At 40.7% G+C, this 19,427-nt stretch overlaps 1 protein-coding gene across 1 annotated transcript; it reads right to left on the reverse strand.

Moving 5' to 3' along the window:
• Positions 1 to 409: 409 nt before the first annotated feature.
• On the reverse strand, positions 410 to 18,769 carry ISCA1 (iron-sulfur cluster assembly 1). Its single transcript, XM_030193684.1, has 4 exons — positions 18,581 to 18,769; positions 8,850 to 8,903; positions 4,486 to 4,591; positions 410 to 2,706 (listed from the first exon to the last, which is right to left on the reverse strand). The coding sequence occupies exons 1-4, from the start codon at positions 18,737 to 18,739 to the stop codon at positions 2,558 to 2,560; spliced, it is 468 nt and encodes a 155-aa protein (XP_030049544.1). The 5' UTR covers positions 18,740 to 18,769; the 3' UTR covers positions 410 to 2,557.
• Positions 18,770 to 19,427: the final 658 nt, after the last annotated feature.

Genomic DNA, 19,427 nt, shown 5'->3' on the forward strand with positions numbered 1-19,427 from the left:
TAATACCTGTTCCACGCAGTTCTCAATGAGCCTGAGCTATGCATTGCCCAAAATCCCACTCTATTCTCACAGGGCAGAGAGCAGTATGTAATTCAAGCTTACTGAGAGTCATGTGGTCCTGGAAGAAAACAGAGTAACTAGAAAGAAAGCACTGCTCTCTGAAAGGTAACACACAAACAATCCTCCAGAGAAATTATAGGATGACCTTTTACAAAAATGGGGGTGGAGGGGAGGGGCAGGATGGTGGAGACTGGCAGGGGGTCTGCACCTTTGGTTATGTTTTTGGCTGTTTTGACACATTGGTCCCCATTTGAAAACAGAAAAAGATCTGTGGTAGATGGTGTTGGTGGTAACTTTTTCTTTTCAATGTCTAGAAAGGATCATTTTCCTGCCAACACTGTCACTACGCACAGATGTACTTCTGTAAAAAGGGAAAGCACACACTAGCAACATCAAAAAAGAGAAAAATAAGTTATAAAATCCATGTCACTGGTGGTTATTTTCAAAGCTTTATGCTTGTGACGTCTGAAAATGGCATTTAGATGTCTACAATTGAATGGATGTCTGAATCCAGATTTAATATATCCTGGATATGGATGTCTAAAACTGTTGCATGTCCACTTGGCAAGGGGGCATGTTTTGCGCAGGACCAGGGAGGGTCTAAAATACGGATGTCCAATTACAAAAGGGGAAGGGACGTCCAATTCTAAAAAGATGGACATCCATATATAGACCCAGTACTTGGCATGTCCATGTTATAGAAAGATGCTCTGAATGATCAGTTCTCCACTGAATGAAGATAAAGGATGTTACAGTAGGTATTTTTCTCTCTCTGAAGTGCTCACAATGATATTTTTAAAAAGCTGCAGTAGGACTTGAACCAGCAACCTCCGGATTTCGGCTCTGGCTCTCAGCTGGCTGCTTTAAACATTAGGTTATTCCTCCCATTGATGTCTTTGTGACAGCAGAGGAAAATCCATATTATAAAATGGCCACCCAGACGTCCATGTTTGGATGTTTCAGTTTTCAAAATGGATGTTCATGGACATCCATCACACATGTATTTTAGAACAGGATACGGCCTGTTCTAAGATACATGTGAGATGTCCAAGTCAGTACATTACACATGGACACCCACCCTTTTTAAAAATATCCCTCTGTATGTCAGAAGTTTCCAACTCTAAACCTCAAGAACCACACACCAGTAAGATATCAAAACCCATCACTACATAATACATATAAACTCTAGTCACACACGCATTATCATTTAAATCTGTCTACCTGGATGTTCATTTGAAACACACAGGTATAGATACATAAAAACCTTTTTTTTTTTTTTTTTTTACTGCTGTGTCATTTAGCTTACAGTAAAGTATCGTTAATCCTAAGTGGCACCCAGAGTGGCTGCTCATGATTATATGATGTACATTAAATTTTTGTGGCCTAAGTATTTATGGTCACGGACAAAGCAGTGAAGTATAGAAGTCCTATAATTGTATACCTAAAATGTATTACGTAGCATCAAGCAGAGTCACTGAAATAGAATTAGCAGACTCTAGAGCTGGGCTTTTGATTCTGCTACAATTTAACAGTCAAGATGTTAATCTTTCTGCTGTTTTTCAACTGCATTCTCCCTTGAGAGGGTCAAAGAATATGAACAACTCACACAACTGACTTCCTGTAACAGGTTATCACACATACAAAAAAAACAAACAACCCTATTTGCCAAAAGTATGAACGATGAAGGCTGCCGGTTTTGAAAAATGGAACAAGAGTCCACTTCTAAGAGAGACAAAAAAAATCGTTATATGTTTTCTAAATCAAGGACAAGTTGTTATGTTTAATCATAATATCAGTTTTAAGAAACTGTATGCAACATTGTGTTCGGTCACAACTGGGAAAGTAAGAGGCACTGTGATGAGGCAAATACCACATTATTCCCTAGAGTAGCTGAAACTACAGCGTACAGGAACAAAAGGCATCATCACTTAACAGTTTAAATGCTTCACACACACCACTAGAAATATAGGAGGTTCAACATCACACAAAGACCTGTTTAATCAGCGGCCCTCAGTTTTAAGGTCTACACATGAATAATGCCATTTGGGAATGCATAATCCAAATCAAGCTCTCAAGTCACTGTTCCAGTGCTTCTCAGAATATGATATGTCTATAGCATGAAGTGCCATAACCATAAAAACACAACAGCATCCATTGCTGATGAATTCATGGCTATTTAAAAAATGACCAGTTAATAAAGGTGGCATCATCATAAAATAGTAGCGCATCTCTTTTTAATGTGAGACCTTAATTTAATTTTGGAACCATTATACTTCACTGCTCTTTACTTTTAAGTCTCAGAACAGCTAAGTAAATGTTTTATGTTAGGAATTTAGACATGTTATATTCCATTCTCAAAATGCATTAAATTGTTTTTATTTTTCCTGTAAGGGCAAACTACACTTTACAAAGACCACAAACTTGAGAGAAATAGGGATGAGGACAAGGAGGAAGAATACATTTCTGACGGCGTTGCCAAAAACGCAGTCCTGAGGTTTCAAATATTAAAGCTTTCTCCACAGCCACAAGTTCCTTTGATGTTTGGATTATTGAAAACAAACTCACTTGATAATTTATTTTCTACATAGTCCATTTCTGTTCCTAAAAGTGTTAGCTGTGCTTTCTTTTCGATGAAGACTCTAACACCTTGAAGAAAGAGAGAGAGAGAGAGAGAGAATTAGTTTCTTTTTATTTTTTTAAATCACAGGGTCATGAAGATTATTTTTATGAAAATTCTACAGGATGACCTCCAATTCTACAGTCCTAGGTGAACCGAAAACATAAATCTTAGCAGCAAGTATCTCAGTTATGATTAATTAGAAAATTATAAAGGGTTGAGGATTAGCCCAAAATTACTCCTATGAGCTGTAAAGAACTGTGATTCTACAGTTATCCCCAACAGTTAACACACAGACTTTGTGCTTACTGTATATTAATTTTTTTCCTGTTAAATTGCAATGAGGGGGTCATTTACTAAGGCACTGTAGCATTTTTAGCTTGCGGTAGAAATCAGCTGGCTGTAAACGCCAAGATGCCCACTATCCCCCAAATTCTATATAGCGCACCTACAAATCTGTGCTGAAATTGGTGTGTGTGACGTAATTGGCTTAACAAGTTAATCAGCGTTGATAACAGCTCTTAATAAGCAATAAGCACTAATTGACACTGATTAGCATTTATGCGCCCAACTCACTAAGCATATTCTGTAACGAAGTGCACCGAACTTCTAATGTGTGAGGGCAAAAAGGGGCATGGTTATAAGCAGGAAAATGGACATTTCAAAATTTACGCACATAGTTATAGAATATGGCCCAGTGCGCCTAAATATATGCGCCGGGATTTACGCCACGTTTTCTTTGGTGTAAATGGATGCACGTAGTTTTAGGTGCTGAGATATCAAGCATATTCTATAAATCGGCGCCTGATTCTAGAATACGCTTAATTGCCACTGATTTCAGTGCTGAGCCATATATAGAATCTCCTATATTCCTATTGGCATCTCAGCGTTTACCGCCAGCTGATTTCAACTACGAGCTAAAAACGCTACAGCGGCTTAGTAAAAGACCCCCTGAATGCAGAACAGCTTTCAAGCCACTGAAGACAGCATAGAAACTCGAGACAAAAATGGCGTAATACCATGGAATTTATGGTTTTTAAAATTTCATTTTATTTTTTACTTTTAACATTCATATTTCTCACCAAAAAATCTATTCCAAATGTTTTATCTTTTAACCACTTATTATGTATCAGATAAAGCCAAATTAAAACTGCCATACCATTTGTTGCTGAATTAAGCAAAAAATTATGAAAATGAAAGGGAGGAGCAGACCTTAATTCATGCAAGAAAGAGCAACAGTACAGCAGCAATGCAGCAGTTAGGGACTACTGGTGACCATAAAAATATATCTGTCCTCTGGTCAAATATATCTGGCCAATAATTGAGGGGGTCTTTTACTAAAGATTAGCCCATGTTATCTACCACAGGACCCATTTTATTCCTATGACCCTGTTGCAGAAAACATGTGCTAATTTTTAGTAAAAGACCCCCCTAAATTGGGGGGTGGGTGTGCTTTTTTTTTTTTTTGGACCTTCTTAAGATTAGAATCTGTCAGGTTCTCTTTTTTTATGTATTATTCCATTGCTTATGTAAGATTAATGTCTCTTGCTAGTTATTACTGTGAAGGATTTCCGATGCTCTAGAGCTAAAACTAATTAAACTGGGAAATACCTTTAAGACATCTGTCTACTGAGTCAATAAGATCTTGCCTTCTTTATCTCCATAAAATGAAAATGTGATTTATAAACAGCAACAGTTGTGCTAATGAAAGAAGGAATTCTGCTGCACAGCGTAAGGATAAATATGTTTGACAATTCATAGATACTTTTTGCTGGATAATTCCTTTTAAAAAAAAAAAGCCTTCTCACCATCTTGAAATACTTCTTCATCTGATGCACCTTTTGTCTTTGTATATTCTAGTGAATAAGAAAGACCATTGCACCCTCTTGTACGAACACCAACTTTTAGACCAATCTGCAAATACAGAAAGATTTGGAAATGTCTGAATTAAAAAAAAAAATCAAAATATCACAGAATATGTAAAGTTCACATGAAAAATTAAAAAACAAAAATCTTCTTGCCTACATTCTACCTTTCTTTCTATTACATGGATAGGCTTGGATTCAGGGATTGCTATGAATAGGGATGCATACGCATTTGGAACAAGCAATAGGGTTCACCCTATTGATGATACTGCCCTGTGAAATAAAGTGTCCCTCCCAAGAACAAAAGTCCTATAAAACACCATAAATTAAACAAAATTACAAATGTGGTGCTGCAGTCATAATTAGGGGTGAGCAGGCCAAAATTTGATTAAATATGGTCTTGGGGGGGGGGGGGGGGGGGGAGTCACAGCTCCTATTTACTTTGCAACACGTGGTGAAGGCGGTTAGCTTGGCAGAGTTTAAAAGGGGGTTAGACGGTTTCCTAAAGGACAAGTCCATAAACCGCTACTAAATGGACTTGGGAAAAATCCACAGTTCTGGGAATAACATGTATAGAATGTTTGTACGTTTGGGAAGCTTGCCAGGTGCCCTTGGCCTGGATTGGCCGCTGTCGTGGACAGGATGCTGGGCTCAATGGACCCTTGGTCTTTTCCCAGTGTGGCATTACTTATGTACTCCATTCAGTTTATAGGGTGCTGATATGCATTGTAGTTGTCATTTTTTAGACCTGCATGTGACTAGATTAGGGGAGTTCATTTAACAAGCCATTAACACCACTTATCGGCGTTAATTTGCAATTTGGGTTTACACATGCTTCTGCCTGCATGCTATTCTATAAAGTTCTGTGCAGAATCTCGCCCACAACCCAGAAGGGGGTAGGCCATGGGCGGGTCAGGAGTGTTATAATTTAGTCACAATGTTATAGAATTCTGGGGTTGCGTGCTTAGCTTGCACACCAGGATTTACAACTTTTTCACAGGTCCTCTGAAAACCTAACTCAAGCTTTTGGACTTTTCTATAAAAACAGGATATCCAAGCGATGCTTTCTTTAGAACTCCATGGCTCAGTCATGCAGATTTCTTCTGGAGGGGGTTACTTCCTACTCAATTATTTAAACATCTGATTTTAAACTAGCCATATGCTAACAAAACCAGAGTTCGTTTACTGTTTCCCACACTGATTATGAATTATATTATTGTTCCTACTTAGTACATTGTGTTGAGAAACAGAGAACTGTTTAATTTTTATGCAATGTTACATAAGAAAAACAGGGTTCAAATATACAACAGTATCACAGTAACTCTGTCATTATGGGGCCCTTTTACTAAGCCGCGTAAGCGTCTATGCGCACCCAACGTGCGCCATAATGGAGTTGCTGCCCGGCTACCACGTGGCTCTTGCGGTAATTTCATTTGTGGCACACATCCGATATGTGCTTTCGAAAAATAATTTTTAATTTTCAGACATGTGTATTGGACATGCGCCAAGTGGCATTTGACATGAGTAGGTTGTTACTGCCCCCGGTTACCGCATGAGACTTTAGCTGGCGGTAAGGTCTCAGACCCAAAATGGATGTGTGGCAATTTTCATTTTGCCGCACGTCCATTTTCAGCAAAATTTTTTTTTTTAAGTCATTTTTTTACAGGTGTGTTGAAAAATTATTCTGCGCGTGCCCAAAACACGCGTCTACACTATCGCAGGCCATTTCTCAGCACGCCTTTGTAAAAGGGCCCCTATAGTTGGGATTCACAAACTCAGTACTGTACGTAGGACACTACCAGAAAGACAATACCTGTTGCATTTCATAAGCACAATAAGACATCCTACATGTGAAATGCTAGCAAATATTCTGAGATCGATCCAATAAGCTGCGCTACCCTTTTATTGAGATCCTGGATTCTCTACAGGGAACATTATTCCAGCAGCTGGTAATGGAACCCCAAGCAGGATGGGGCAATACTGGACTTAGTGCTTACTAATGGCAAGAGTGTTTCTGATATTATAGTAGGTGATCATCTGGCATCCAGGGATTAACAAATGTTGTGGTTTTCAGGCCTCTTTGTACTTTGGTCACGCTGTACTCTTAAGCTTTTTTTTTTGTTTGCGTTTTTATTACCCGAGACAACTAGGGGAATAAAGAAGCTAGAAATTGCTGCTTGGATGTCTCAACGCCATCTAAAGCTCAACATGACCAAAACTGAACTTCTCATTTTTCCCCCTAAACCCACCTCCCCTCTTCCCCCTTTCTCTATCTCTGTTAATGGCTCTCACATCCTCCCTGTCTCCTCGGCTCGTAACCTTGGAGTCATCTTTGATTCCTCTCTCTCCTTCTCTGTGCATATTCAACAGACCACCAAAACCTGTGGCTTCTTTATCTACAATATTTGCAAAATTTGCCCCTTCCTTTCTGAATACGCTGCCAGAACCCTTATCCACACCCTTGTTGCCTCTCGCTTGGACTATTGCAATTTACTTCTCACTGGTCTTCCGCTCAGCCATCTCTCTCCTCTCCAATCTGTCCAAAATTCTGCGGCACGACTTGTTTTCCGCCAGAATCGTTATACCCATACTAGCCCGCTCCTCAAGTCATTTCACTGGCTCCCTGTCCGCTTCCGCATGCAGTTTAAACTTCTCGTACTGACCTTTAAATGCATCCACTCTGCAGCCCCCCATTACCTCTCCACTCTCATCTCTCCCTACATTCCTCCCCGTGAACTCCGCTTGCTTGACAAATCTCTCTTATCGTCCTTCTTCTCCTCCACTGCTAACTCCAGGCTTCGCTCCTTTTCTCTCGCGGCACCTTATGCCTGAAATAGACTTCCTGGACCTATACGTCTAGCTCCATCTCTACCTGTTTTCAAATCTATGCTGAAAACCCACCTTTTCACTGCTGCTTTTAGCTCCAAGCCACAATTGCCCTCCCCTTGTCCCTTCCTCTCTTTTCACCCATTACTGTCTTGTTTGTCTGTATTAGTTAGATTGTAAGCTCTTTTGAGCAGGGACTGTCTCTTTGTGTCAGGTGTTCAGCGCTGCGTGCGTCTTGGTAGCGCTATACAAATACTAATAATAATAAAGTAACACTATCATATATTTTTTAACATACGAACATGAGAACATAGGAATAGCCATTCTGGATAAGTCCAAAGGTCCATCTAGCCCAGTAACCTGCTTCCAACAGTGGCCAATCCAGGTCACAAGTACCAGGCAGAAACCCAATTAGTAGCAACATTCCTAATAATTCCTAGCATCCTGTTTACTTTTTTGGCCGCTACACACTGGGCAGATTTCAGCGTATTGTTGACAATGACACCTAGTGAGTGCTGACTTCTACGGTGGATCCTAGCATCAGGTAACCGTGATTCGGATTTTCTTCCCGATGTGCATCACTTTGCATTTGTCCACACTAAATTTCATCTGACATTTGGATACCCAGTCTTCCAGTTTCCTAAGGTCTTTCTGGGGGTCAAGCCTCTGTCACCTAGTCTATTGCACCAACCTAACCTCACCATCTGCTGGAGTAAGAGAAATTCTGAAGGATTCCAGCCTGCACCAGCCTTTATATCTGTGATCTCACTGTGATCTCTACCTTTACCTGCTGGTAGGAAGGGATCACACTCTAGGAGGAATGAAAGGAGGCAGCTTTTGAAATTATTCTCATTGTATGTTTATACACATACACATACAATTATAATATACACATACAAAGACACTAGATATGATGCCAATTACCATTTTACAGATCATTCTGGGAGGGGTGGCATCATATTATCAAAGTCTCAGGGATGGGGGCCTAGAGACATGAAAGTTAGTGGAAAGGGGAGGGCAACAAGGCTGAAGATTTTCTTTTTATGTCCAATGCCCTTGCAATGGCCCTGGTTTTGTAAGGAATGGTCTGATATTAAATAGGTGTGCAAAGTTGGTGGAGACTTAACAGATTCATAGCTATAACTGCTACCAAAATGTGCTTCCACCAAGTTTTGACTCAAGTGGTGGTGATTTAGCCAATAGTTGCATTTCAGTTGTGTTTTTGTAGTATATGCATTGTCCCTGATAAAACTTTTTCCCCTGAAAGTTGTAGAATATGGTATGTTGATAAGTAGGAAAAATCATTTAAATGCATGCAGATCTGAAGCTCTACTAGAAAGTTCTTAGTCTCACTGACCAGTGTCCACACTAGGCTCCACCGGATGACATTACCCCTGTTGTGAGAACACAAAGGCCTGATTGTTCTCAGAGAACAAAATAACCAACTCTTATTGAAAGGAATGAAATACTTTAATACTTACATGTTCAGGTTTATCTTTAAGTAACTGTTTTATCTTATTTACAGCTAAAGGTGTCTGAAAAACAAAACACAGTTTTATTTCATTGAATATCAACTGAATAATAATTGAAACAAATGAACAGAATAAACCATACTATGAGACATAAAGTGGTATGAGGACATCAAATTTTGTATATTGTACCAACCGTTATTAAAAAAAAATAATAATTTTTTAACAGCTGTGCAGTGTGATCCACGTTTTTAAGGGCCAAACTGCAGTGGTTCTCTCTTCTTCTGGAGAATTATTATTTAAGTAATAGCATAGAGAGTTTGGGGTTATAAACAAAGGCGTTGTGAGCAAATGAAAAATTTCTGGGCTTCAGTTGATGCATAAAACATGCAGTCAAATACTCTGTAGCTGCTTTACAAAACGTGATCATGTTTAGACCAAATTTTTAAAATACCTTTACGATTACAGAAATAAAAGTTTGGCATCTGAAGACAGACAAAGATTTACATTTTATAAACTAATGAAAACAGTTTTCCACCAACACAGAAGAAAGCTTCAACTCCCAAGATGTTTTTTCTCTAAAAATATGCCTTTGAAGATGTTTGCCTACTGCCTTCTGGATCTAATTTTATCTGTCTTTTTATTAATGCTTTTATTGTTTATTAATGTTAAATATATTATTTTATACTGTTTAAGCTGATGTTTGTCATTTTAAGGGCCTTATGTGCTAAAATACAAAGCAACTGTGTAAAACTAAACTTTTGCATGAAACACACATCATACAAAAGTTTAATGCACAATTACATAATGAGCTGCAGTGATGCAAAATCCTGCAAAGTAGCTCATGAATGCAATTAAAGTGAAAACAAGCACATGAAAATGACTCTGCAGGTCCATTTTCACAGAAAAAAAAAATAAGCGTAGGAGCATTATTCAAGATCTTTTTTAAAACACACAGTCTTCACGCTGTGACGGCAGCACAAATTTAAAGAGCCCTCTGACCCAACTGAAGTTTTTCAGAGCACCGCACAATGGGGCATTTATTGGGATTTATTAACCACATTTATAAAGAAATTCATACTTTTCACATTTCCAGAGCCCACAACCTGTGACATTCCTTGTTGTGGTGATGCATGAAAAATTCCATATAATGTATACCAAAAGATGGAAATGAACCATACAGCTCATTTGCATCTTGTAGCTACACTTCACAGAAAAAGCTACTAACCTGCAAACATTTTCGTTTGTTAGTACAGTGCAATCCGCTTAAGTGCAAGGGTCTGGGACCAAAGAAATACATGCAGTTAACCGGAGCGTGCACTTAACCGTTGTGACCCAAAAAAAGCTTGACATCTGATAACATATGTACAGTACTGATTATACATACAGTCTCCGTTAACTGACGTTAGGCTTACTTGAAGTAATCAGTCATAGTCCTCTGTACACTCTTGTGTCTGTGAGTTCCATAGACTACAGCTACCAGACGGTAAAAACTGTCATAGCACTGACATTCAGTGACCTCCAGATAGGCCCGCACGGTGTTGAGACTCTCCAGCGCTCTTGCAAAAGTGACAGGAGGTTGTTGAATTTCGTCAGCATGTGCCTCGCTGCTCATTTCATCATCTGTTTCATCATCAGCCACTGCCTGCGTGTAGGCGCATATCTCGACATCAGTGCTGTCGTCAGCTGTTTGTAGATCGTAATCAAGAGCTAGGTAGTGATGAAACTCCTCTTCAGTTAACACCGGCTAGGATGTCAATAGCGCCTTTTCATCTGACGTGTTTGCAACAGCTGTATCTGTTTCGTCCCTCTCCACATCCTTAACAACGCTTGCCCGCTTGAAACAGTTCACAATGGTTGCCTGTGTCACTTGATTCCAGGCTTCTTTCTGCATATGTAGGGAATCCAACAGTGATAGATTACGAGCCAGTTCAACAGCACGTTTATCCTTGCCAGTCTGGTCATCCATAACGCTCATCAGACGACGTAGCACAAGAGCCCGATAATGTCGTTTGAAATTGGCTATTATGCCCTGATCCATAGGTTGGATCAGAGAGGTAGTGTTTGGTGGCAGGATGACCACCTTGAAGTTACACAGCCTGACATCATCACTGTGTGCAGCACAATTATCACAAAGCAACAAAATCTGATGCTTTTGTGCCCGCATTCTAGTAACTTCTTTAGCCACTGCTTCCAAATTTCCACAGTCATCCATGAATTTGTGTTAGCCTCGTATGAGACAGGACGTTCGCTTAACATTCTTGAAGCAACAGGGCTGTTTGCTCTTTCCAATGACGAGTGGTTCCAACTTCTCACTCCCATCCATATTGCAGCAAAGGAGGATCGTCAGTCGGTCCTTCGACGTTTTACTTCTTGTAGTTTTGGCTTGTTTGAATGCAAGTGTTCCATCAGGAATCGCTCACCAGTAGAGACCGTTTTCGTCACCATTGAAAACGTCACGAGGTGCAAACTCGTTCAAGATGGTAGGAAGAACTGAAACAACCCAATTTTCAGCACCAAAGTCATCAGCGTCTTGTTTTTCACCATGCTGTTTCTTGAATTTTATGTTGTTCCTCTCCTTCCATCTTTCCAACCATCCAACAGTGGCTTTGAATTCAGTTAGTCCAAGACTTTCAGCTAGCTAATTAGCTTTCTCCATAAGCAGTGGACCACTGACAGGAAACTGACTGCTCCTGACTTGAGAAAACCACCGAAGAAGAGCATCTTCTACGTCCTCAGCTTTTCCCGCCCGTTTTCGTTTCCTGTGTGGATCTGTATTGTTTTGCCAGTCTTCCAGAAGCTGATCTTTCTGCTTCAAGGTATGTGACATTTGACTGGGATTGACATCATATTCTTTAGCAATAGATGCTTGACTTTGTTTTCTAATTTTTTAAGAACTTCTATTCGTTCAGCCAGTGTTAAAATCTTACAGTTGCGCGACGACGACTCCGACTCCAGTGTACACTCTAACAACATTCTTTTGCTTATTCTGCCTGTGGCAGTTTACCAACGAGATTTCAAATTTACCGCCCCTTTGTCACGTGTCAATCGGCTTCCATTTTCCGTGAGTTCGCTTATGCGGAGTCTTTCCTGCAGAGGAGCAGTCTTAAACCATGCGTATAAGCAAATCTTGCACTTATCAGTGGTGCGCTAAACCGAAGTTTGTCCCCATAGAAACTGATGGCACCAAAAACGGGACCGAAGTACGGCATGCAGTTAAACAGAGCATGCGCTTATCCGATGTGCAGTTAAATGGAGTGCACTGTACATAGAATACAAATAGAAACAGAAAATATCTGCCTTCATTTAAGACCATATGGCCTATCCAGTCTTCTCATCCATGCCACCCTATCACTCCCTTAGAGATCCAATGTACTTGTCCCAAGCTCTCTTGAATTCACATACTGTTTTCGTCTCCACCACTTCCACCGGGAGGCCATTCCACCTTTCACCTTCATCTTATGCCCCCTCATTCCAGAGTTTCCTTTCAATTGAAAGAGGCTCACTTCCTGTGCATTTGGGCAGCATATGTATTTAAATGTCTCTATCATATCTCCCCTCCAGCCTTTCTACCAAAGTATACATATTGAGATCTTTAAGTCAGTCCCCATATGCTTTTTGACAAAGACCACTAACCATTTTAGTAGCTACCCTTAGGGACCCATTTTTGTTATCATCTGTTTTTGGATTGTTTTAACAAGTATGATTACATCTTGACCATTTTTATGGAGGCAATCTACAAACTGAAGTATATATATGCACAAGGAGAGTTATTTCATCCCCATGCATTGCTTCTACCCATGTGACTGCAAGTTCATTTGCACACTGCGAAGAGTTCCCTTTGAAAACCTGTGGCCCAGTGAAACATAATGTAGTATATAAACACTTATAAGGTTAGGCACGAGCACTTATGCCAGCCATAGAGCTGGTATAAATGCCTGCACCTAAAAGCCACATATATGCATGTAACTTACAGTGTCTCCTATGCCTAGGTCAGTCCCCCCCTTGTCATTTACATGCACTTGGGTTTGATAAGTGCATATCCTGGACTTTATAAAATGGGGATGTTTATGCAAGATATATATATTTCCGCCGGATTCTATATGTGGAACCCAAGTTGCACGCGCAACTTGAGTAATGAACCATTAACTAGCAATAATTGGACGTTAACAACCAATTACTGGAGTTATTTGGCAACAATTTGGATTTGTACACACATCTTGCTAGGCACTATTCTATAAAGATCCATATGCAAATCTTTTAGCATGCAAATGAAAGAGGGCATGGCTGTGGGAGAGTCAGGGGCATTCAATAAAGATGCGCCATTATTACAGAGTTCCGGGGATCTGCACCCAACTTATGCACTGGTATTTACACCTGGTTTCAGCTAGTGTAAATCCTTGTGCCCAAAACTGAGTGTGGATCCTAGTGCTATGTGCTATTCTACAAAGAGCACCCATCTCAGAGTGCCCTTTATAGAATTTCATTCAGTGCCGATTTTTTTTCAGCGCCAAACGTTTGAGCACCACCTGCATGTATCAAACATGAATAGGGTTTATGGTTTATTAGTCATTTGATATACTTACTTTCACAATCAATCAATCAAAGCCATAGCATATACGTCCTAGTGAAAACATTTAAATAACGGGCTTAGACTGATAATATGCTCTTCAATCTAATCAATGGGGTTGATAGTCAGAAGCATTTTATCTGGTTAATTTAAAAACGCTGATCCAGTCAGCTCCTGAAATATTTTCTAGGCTAACACATAACTTTGGCCAAACAAAACATCCTGATGTCAGGCCAGAAGTTATCCATTTAAAAAGAGGAGTTGGCAGGGGCAGGGTTAAACTTTATATAGATAGAGGCATTTATTCAGCTGCTATCCAGTTAAAGTTATCCAGATAAACTGGTTTCAGATATAGGGAGCCTAAGATACTAGGAAATGTTTTAAATATCTGAACAGCTGAATATTAACTCCTTAACGTGGCGGGGCAGTTTTGATATGACGTCTAAATCTGATTTTGGACGTTTTCTGCTGGATTTTATATAGCGCACCTAGAGTTACTTGTGATTCTACGCCTAAATGTAGGTGTATTCTATAACTACGCATGTAGATTGTTTTAACAAGCTGTTAAGCGTTAACACCGCTTACCAAGAGAACTAATTGCAAAAAAATGTAATGTACATACGTGCATTGCTAAGCGTAGTCATGTACTGCGCCTAAATTCTAACGTGCGCAGGCAAAAAGGGCCGTGCTTAGGAGTGTGGAAATGGGTGTTTTGTGGTTGTTCCAAAATCTACATGCATTGTTATAAAATATGGGCCAGTGCATGTAAATCTACACGCAGGGATTTACACCAGTTTTTCGTTTATGTAGATGGACACATGTAGATTTAGTCACGTGAACTATGCCTAAGCGTATTCTGAATATCGCATGTAGATTTTCATGCAGTATTTAGAATACACTTAGGCGTAATTGCCTAACGCTCGGTAATTTTAGGCGCCATACATATAATCGGGCCCTTTGGGGAAAACATTCAAAAATCTAGTACTGAACATGGCTATTTTCAAACCAGAAAAACGTTCAACTTTCTGTTTCAAAAATGGCCATTTGTTACATGTTTCTATACTGAGCGCATTTTTTTTTTAGCACCATTTTTTTGAAAGAAGAAAAAAAAAAAGTCCAAGGGAAAAAATACACAAAAACAAGCCACTGGCATGTAAGGAGGACCAGCATTCTTAGTAGATTGGCCACACAAACATCCCAGCAGAGCAGTGGGACACCCTTGGGAGCACGGCAGTGGACTTCACAAAAAATGTCTCAGGTACACCTCACTGTTACCCCTTTATACTGCATAGTGCACCCTATCAAGCCCACCAAAAACTTACTGAATCTAACTGTCCACCACTGTAATAGACCTTATGCCTTAAGATGTCACCTATATGTGGGTACAGTAGATTTTTGGTGGGTTCACACTTTCCACAGTGTTTGAGTGAGATGTGGGTCTGGGTCTCCTTCTCTATAGTACACTGCACTGACCACTAGCCTACTCTAGGGACCTGCTTGCTGCTCTAATAGGACTGGCCATAACATCTGAAGCTGTTTCTTTCACATCTTTGGGAGGTGGGAGGGGGTCAGTGACCACTGAGGAAGTACGGGGGAGGTCATGACTTAACTCCTCAAGTGGTTATCTGGTCATTTAGGCACCTCTTTGTGACTGAAACAGGTCTAGACCAAACCGTCTAAAAACATTTAGCCCTGGACGTTTTTGCTTTGTTCCATTATGGCAGAAAAACTTCTAAAATCCTGCCCCCAACATGTCCCCTTGTGATCTGCATGCACTACAGACAAAAACGTCTCAAATCTGAGTTTTGAAAATAGTGATTTGGACATTTTTCAGAGAAAAACATCCAAATGCCGTTTTTGAGACTTTTTCTCTTTTACAAATGAGACCCTCAATGTAAATTCCATGCAGGTTGCTAGTGAGCCGAGTCACCACCACAGCTTTGCTTCTCCAGCCTCCTCCACTCCCGCCCTCCTCTGACGTTCGTTCACGTTCTTTTTTTCTTCTGCGTTCCATGACGTCCCATCCCTCTGACTCTTAACTTCCTGTTTCCGGCTGGAGGGACGGTCGGACGGTGCTGAAGTAGGAAATTAGTAGGGCTGCTGCTGGCGGGCGATCTCAGACATGAGCTTAAAGGTAGGATTGGGTGATGATTGGGTGGGTGGTAGCAGGGCAGTTCGAGACTGAGTGAGGGAAAGGTGGAGGAGACATGCTGCACTGGGGAGTTCGAGAGAGAGATGACAGTTCAGTGGGGAGGTGAGGGGACGGTATTTCTGACGTGCCTCACTCCTAAGCCTGTGTTTGTGGAGAGTATGTGTTTTTGGTACACAGTGCTGATTTTGAAGCCAAGAAACAGTACTACAGATAACACACTGGGAAGGACGAAAGTCAGAAAGTGAGCCACTTTGACAGTCCTGGGAATGCATTTCCTTCTTATTACAGTTCCACAGACTTTTCTTTTTATTTATTTATTGCATTTCTATCCCACATTTTCCCCCCTCTTTGCAGGCTCAATGTGGCTTACAATACATCATGAGTAGTGGAAATACATAGTAACATAGACATTTAGTATTACATAAGGATCTTGGGTAACATGATAATGATAAAGGATGATAATGGTTTAACAAGCAAGTATCGTAAGGCAGTACTGGATATCCGTGTAGGAGTTCACATTTGTTGATCTTTGTGGTATGCCTTGTTAAAGAGATGGGTCTTCAATAGTTTGCAAAAGTTAGTTAGTTCATAGATCGTATTTAAGTTGCGCGGCAGCGCGTTCCAGAATTGTGTGCTCAAGTAGGAGAAGGTTGACGCATGTGTTAATTTGTATTTTAGACCTTTACAGTTGGGGAAGTGAAAATTGAGGAATGTGGGGGATGATTTTTTAGCGTTCCTGGGTGGTAAGTCTATCAGGTCTGGCATGTAGGCTGGAGCATCTCCGTGAATGATTTTGTGAACTAGGGTACATATTTTGAACGTGATGCGTTCTTTAAGTGGGAGCTTTTCTCGTAGAGGTTTAGCACTTTCATATTGTGCTTTTCTCGTAGAGGTTTAGCACTTTCATATTTTGTTTTGCCGAATTTGAATCTAGCTGCAGTGTTTTGGGCTGTCTGAAGTTTCTTGATTATTTGTTCTTTACAGCCAGCACAGAGTGTGTTACAATAGTCTAGATGGCTGAGTACCATTGATTGTACCAAGTTACGGAAGATGGTCTCACTCTTTTCAATTTCTACATTGAGTGGAACATCTTCTTGGTTGTGTTTTTTTCGCGTGACTCTCAAGTGTTAGGTGTCGATCAATGGTAACTCCAAGAATTTTTAGGGTGTCCGAAATTGGAAGATTCAGTTTTGGTGTGTTAATGGTGGTGAATTTGTTCGCGTTATCTTGAGAGGTGAGTATTAGGCATTGAGTTGTTTCTGCATTGAGTTTCAGCTGAAATGCATCCGCCCATGAGTGCATGATATGTAGACTCTGGTTGATGTCATTGGAAATTTCCTTTAGATCTTGTTTAAATGGTATGTAAATCGTTACGCCGTCTGCGTATATGTATGGGTTGAGGTGATGGTTTGATAATAGTTTGGCCAAGGGTATCATCATTAAGTTGAATAAGGTCGGTGAGAGGGGGGATCCCTGTGGAACTCCGCATTCAGGTATCCAAGTGGTTGATGTAGTCGAGTTAGATGTCACTTGGTATGATCGTGTGGTTAGGAACCCCTTGAACCAGTTGAGAACGTTGCCTCTAATTCCAAAGTACTCGAGGATATGTAGTAGTATTCCATGATCAACCATGTCGAAGGCGCTAGACATGTCGAATTGTAGAAATAGTATGTTCTTGCCAGTTGCAATCAGTTGTTTGAATTTATTCATGAGAGTAACTAGTACTGTTTTGGATTATCATTATAGCACTGAGTGATCGTACTTGTACAGAGCCATACCTATTTGCCACGGGGCCCATTTTATTCCTAGGATGTTGGAGCAGGTACATAGTGCTAACCGTTAGTAAATGACTGCTAGAATAATCTGATGCAATTTTGGTGGATAATTCTTTTTTTTTTTCTGCCAAAGTCAATAGCTGGCAAGTTAACAAGTTTGCCTTATAGATGTTAGAATTCGCTGCAGGTTAACAGTTATTCTGGTTCTTTTTTGAGAGTGTTAGGTTTTCTCTCTATGCTCTATATTCTGGTGTGGGCGGGGAAGGGTGGGGCAGGGGGCGTGGCATGTGTCCTCTTTTTCAGAGGACAAAATATGGTAACCCTAGGAAGTAAGGCCAATGCCAGGTAGACTTCTACAGTCTGTGACCTGAAAATAGCATGAACAGATCAAGAATAAGAACATGTATCTGTGACCTGAAAATAGCATGAACAGATCAAGAATAAGAACATGTATTTTATATAATATTCATGTCATATACTATAAATGCATTCAGAGGGGGAGGGGAAGACACCTTAAGGTCGATAGCAAGTAAGATGTCAGCCTGCAACATTGTTGTGTGGCTCTGATCACCCTGTTGCTACCATTTACTATGTAATATGTTATTGTTAATCTGAACTAGAATGACGTCCCTTCACCCTTTAAAACCAGTAAAAATATTTTGGTTTATGTGAGGCAAAACTACTTCCTTACACACATAATCTCTCTTTAGGTGGCTACTTTAATAAGAAAAGAAATGTTAGAAATAATTCAAACAAGTTAACGCACCCTGAAACTTTTTACATCAGCTGCAAATCCCACCTCTTCATCCTCTTAAAAATTCACAAAATGTTTTATCCTTTCATTTTGCTATTTAGTTTCAACTTAACATCAGGCAGGCTACACTGCCCTACCACTTATGTTATGTTTTTGACAATGAAGGACACAAACTTGAGGTCACCTGATGGTGTCTGCCAAAACACATTACCCTTTCTGGTAACACTACCCACTGGCGCCCTCAGGATCTCAAACACTGTCTTCCCACGTACACACTATGAGAAGCGCAGACAAAATAGCTGCAACAAAAAAAAAATACACCTTCCTCCTTACGCCACACTGCGCACATAAACAAGAAACGTGCGTTCCAGCACCAACCACGCCGCCCCCTATCTCCCCTCCCCCACACAAGGGATACAAACAGGTCAAGGGCAATATCGCAGAGGTCCCCCCCCCCCAGCTCGCTTCCTTTCACTGGCGCGAGTTACTCACCAAGGTTAGGGCCGCTCGAGTGGGCTGCAGCTTCCTCTTGCTAACAGCTCGCACCGTAGCTCGGACTAGCGAAGCAGACATTTTCCCCGGTTGCCCATGGGCACTCTGGGACGACAACAGGCGGAAAAACAGAAACGTAGTGACGTAACGAAGGAGCATCGGGGGGGGGGGGGGCGCGGCCAGTAAAACCAGACAACGCCTCGCTTCAGTGGGTGCGGCAGGGCAGAGGCTGTAGGTCTCCGCCCAATTTTTTGCGTCGAGGGCTCTCTTCTATTGGCCAGTGACCGGTGAGTGACAGGGAGTGGTTGCTAAGGGAGCTCTCCTGCCTTATATATCGCGGGTTCTCTGCGTGACGCAATATTTTTATATCCAAGAGCGGACATAAGAGCAAGAGCGTAAGTGTTGTATACATACTGCGAGAGAGTGAAGGCCCTTCAAGCCCAGTATCTTGTTTCTTACAGTGGCCAATCCAGCTTGCAATTACCAGGCAAAAGCGTAAAACAGTAAAATTGAATTTATGCTGTTTATCCCCCCCCCCCCCCAAGCTTAATAATGGTTTATGGACTTTTCTTTTAGGAAGTAAGCCAAACCCCTTTTTTTTTAACCCTGCTAAGCTAACTGGCTTTTACCACATTCTCTGGCAACAAATTTAATTATTTATTTATTTGTTGCATTTGTATTCCACATTTTCACATCTATTTGCAGGCTCAATGTGGCTTACATGATACCGTGTTGGCGATCGCCAGTTCCGGTATGAGAAATGCAGAGTGGTATTTGCATTAAGGATCAATAAGTGATGGGGTACATTGGGTAGTCAGGAGGAAGGGTTAAGTTTTGTCCAGTTCTT

This window comes from Microcaecilia unicolor, chromosome 2 (assembly GCF_901765095.1).
Source record: "Microcaecilia unicolor chromosome 2, aMicUni1.1, whole genome shotgun sequence".
NCBI lineage: Eukaryota > Metazoa > Chordata > Amphibia > Gymnophiona > Siphonopidae > Microcaecilia > Microcaecilia unicolor.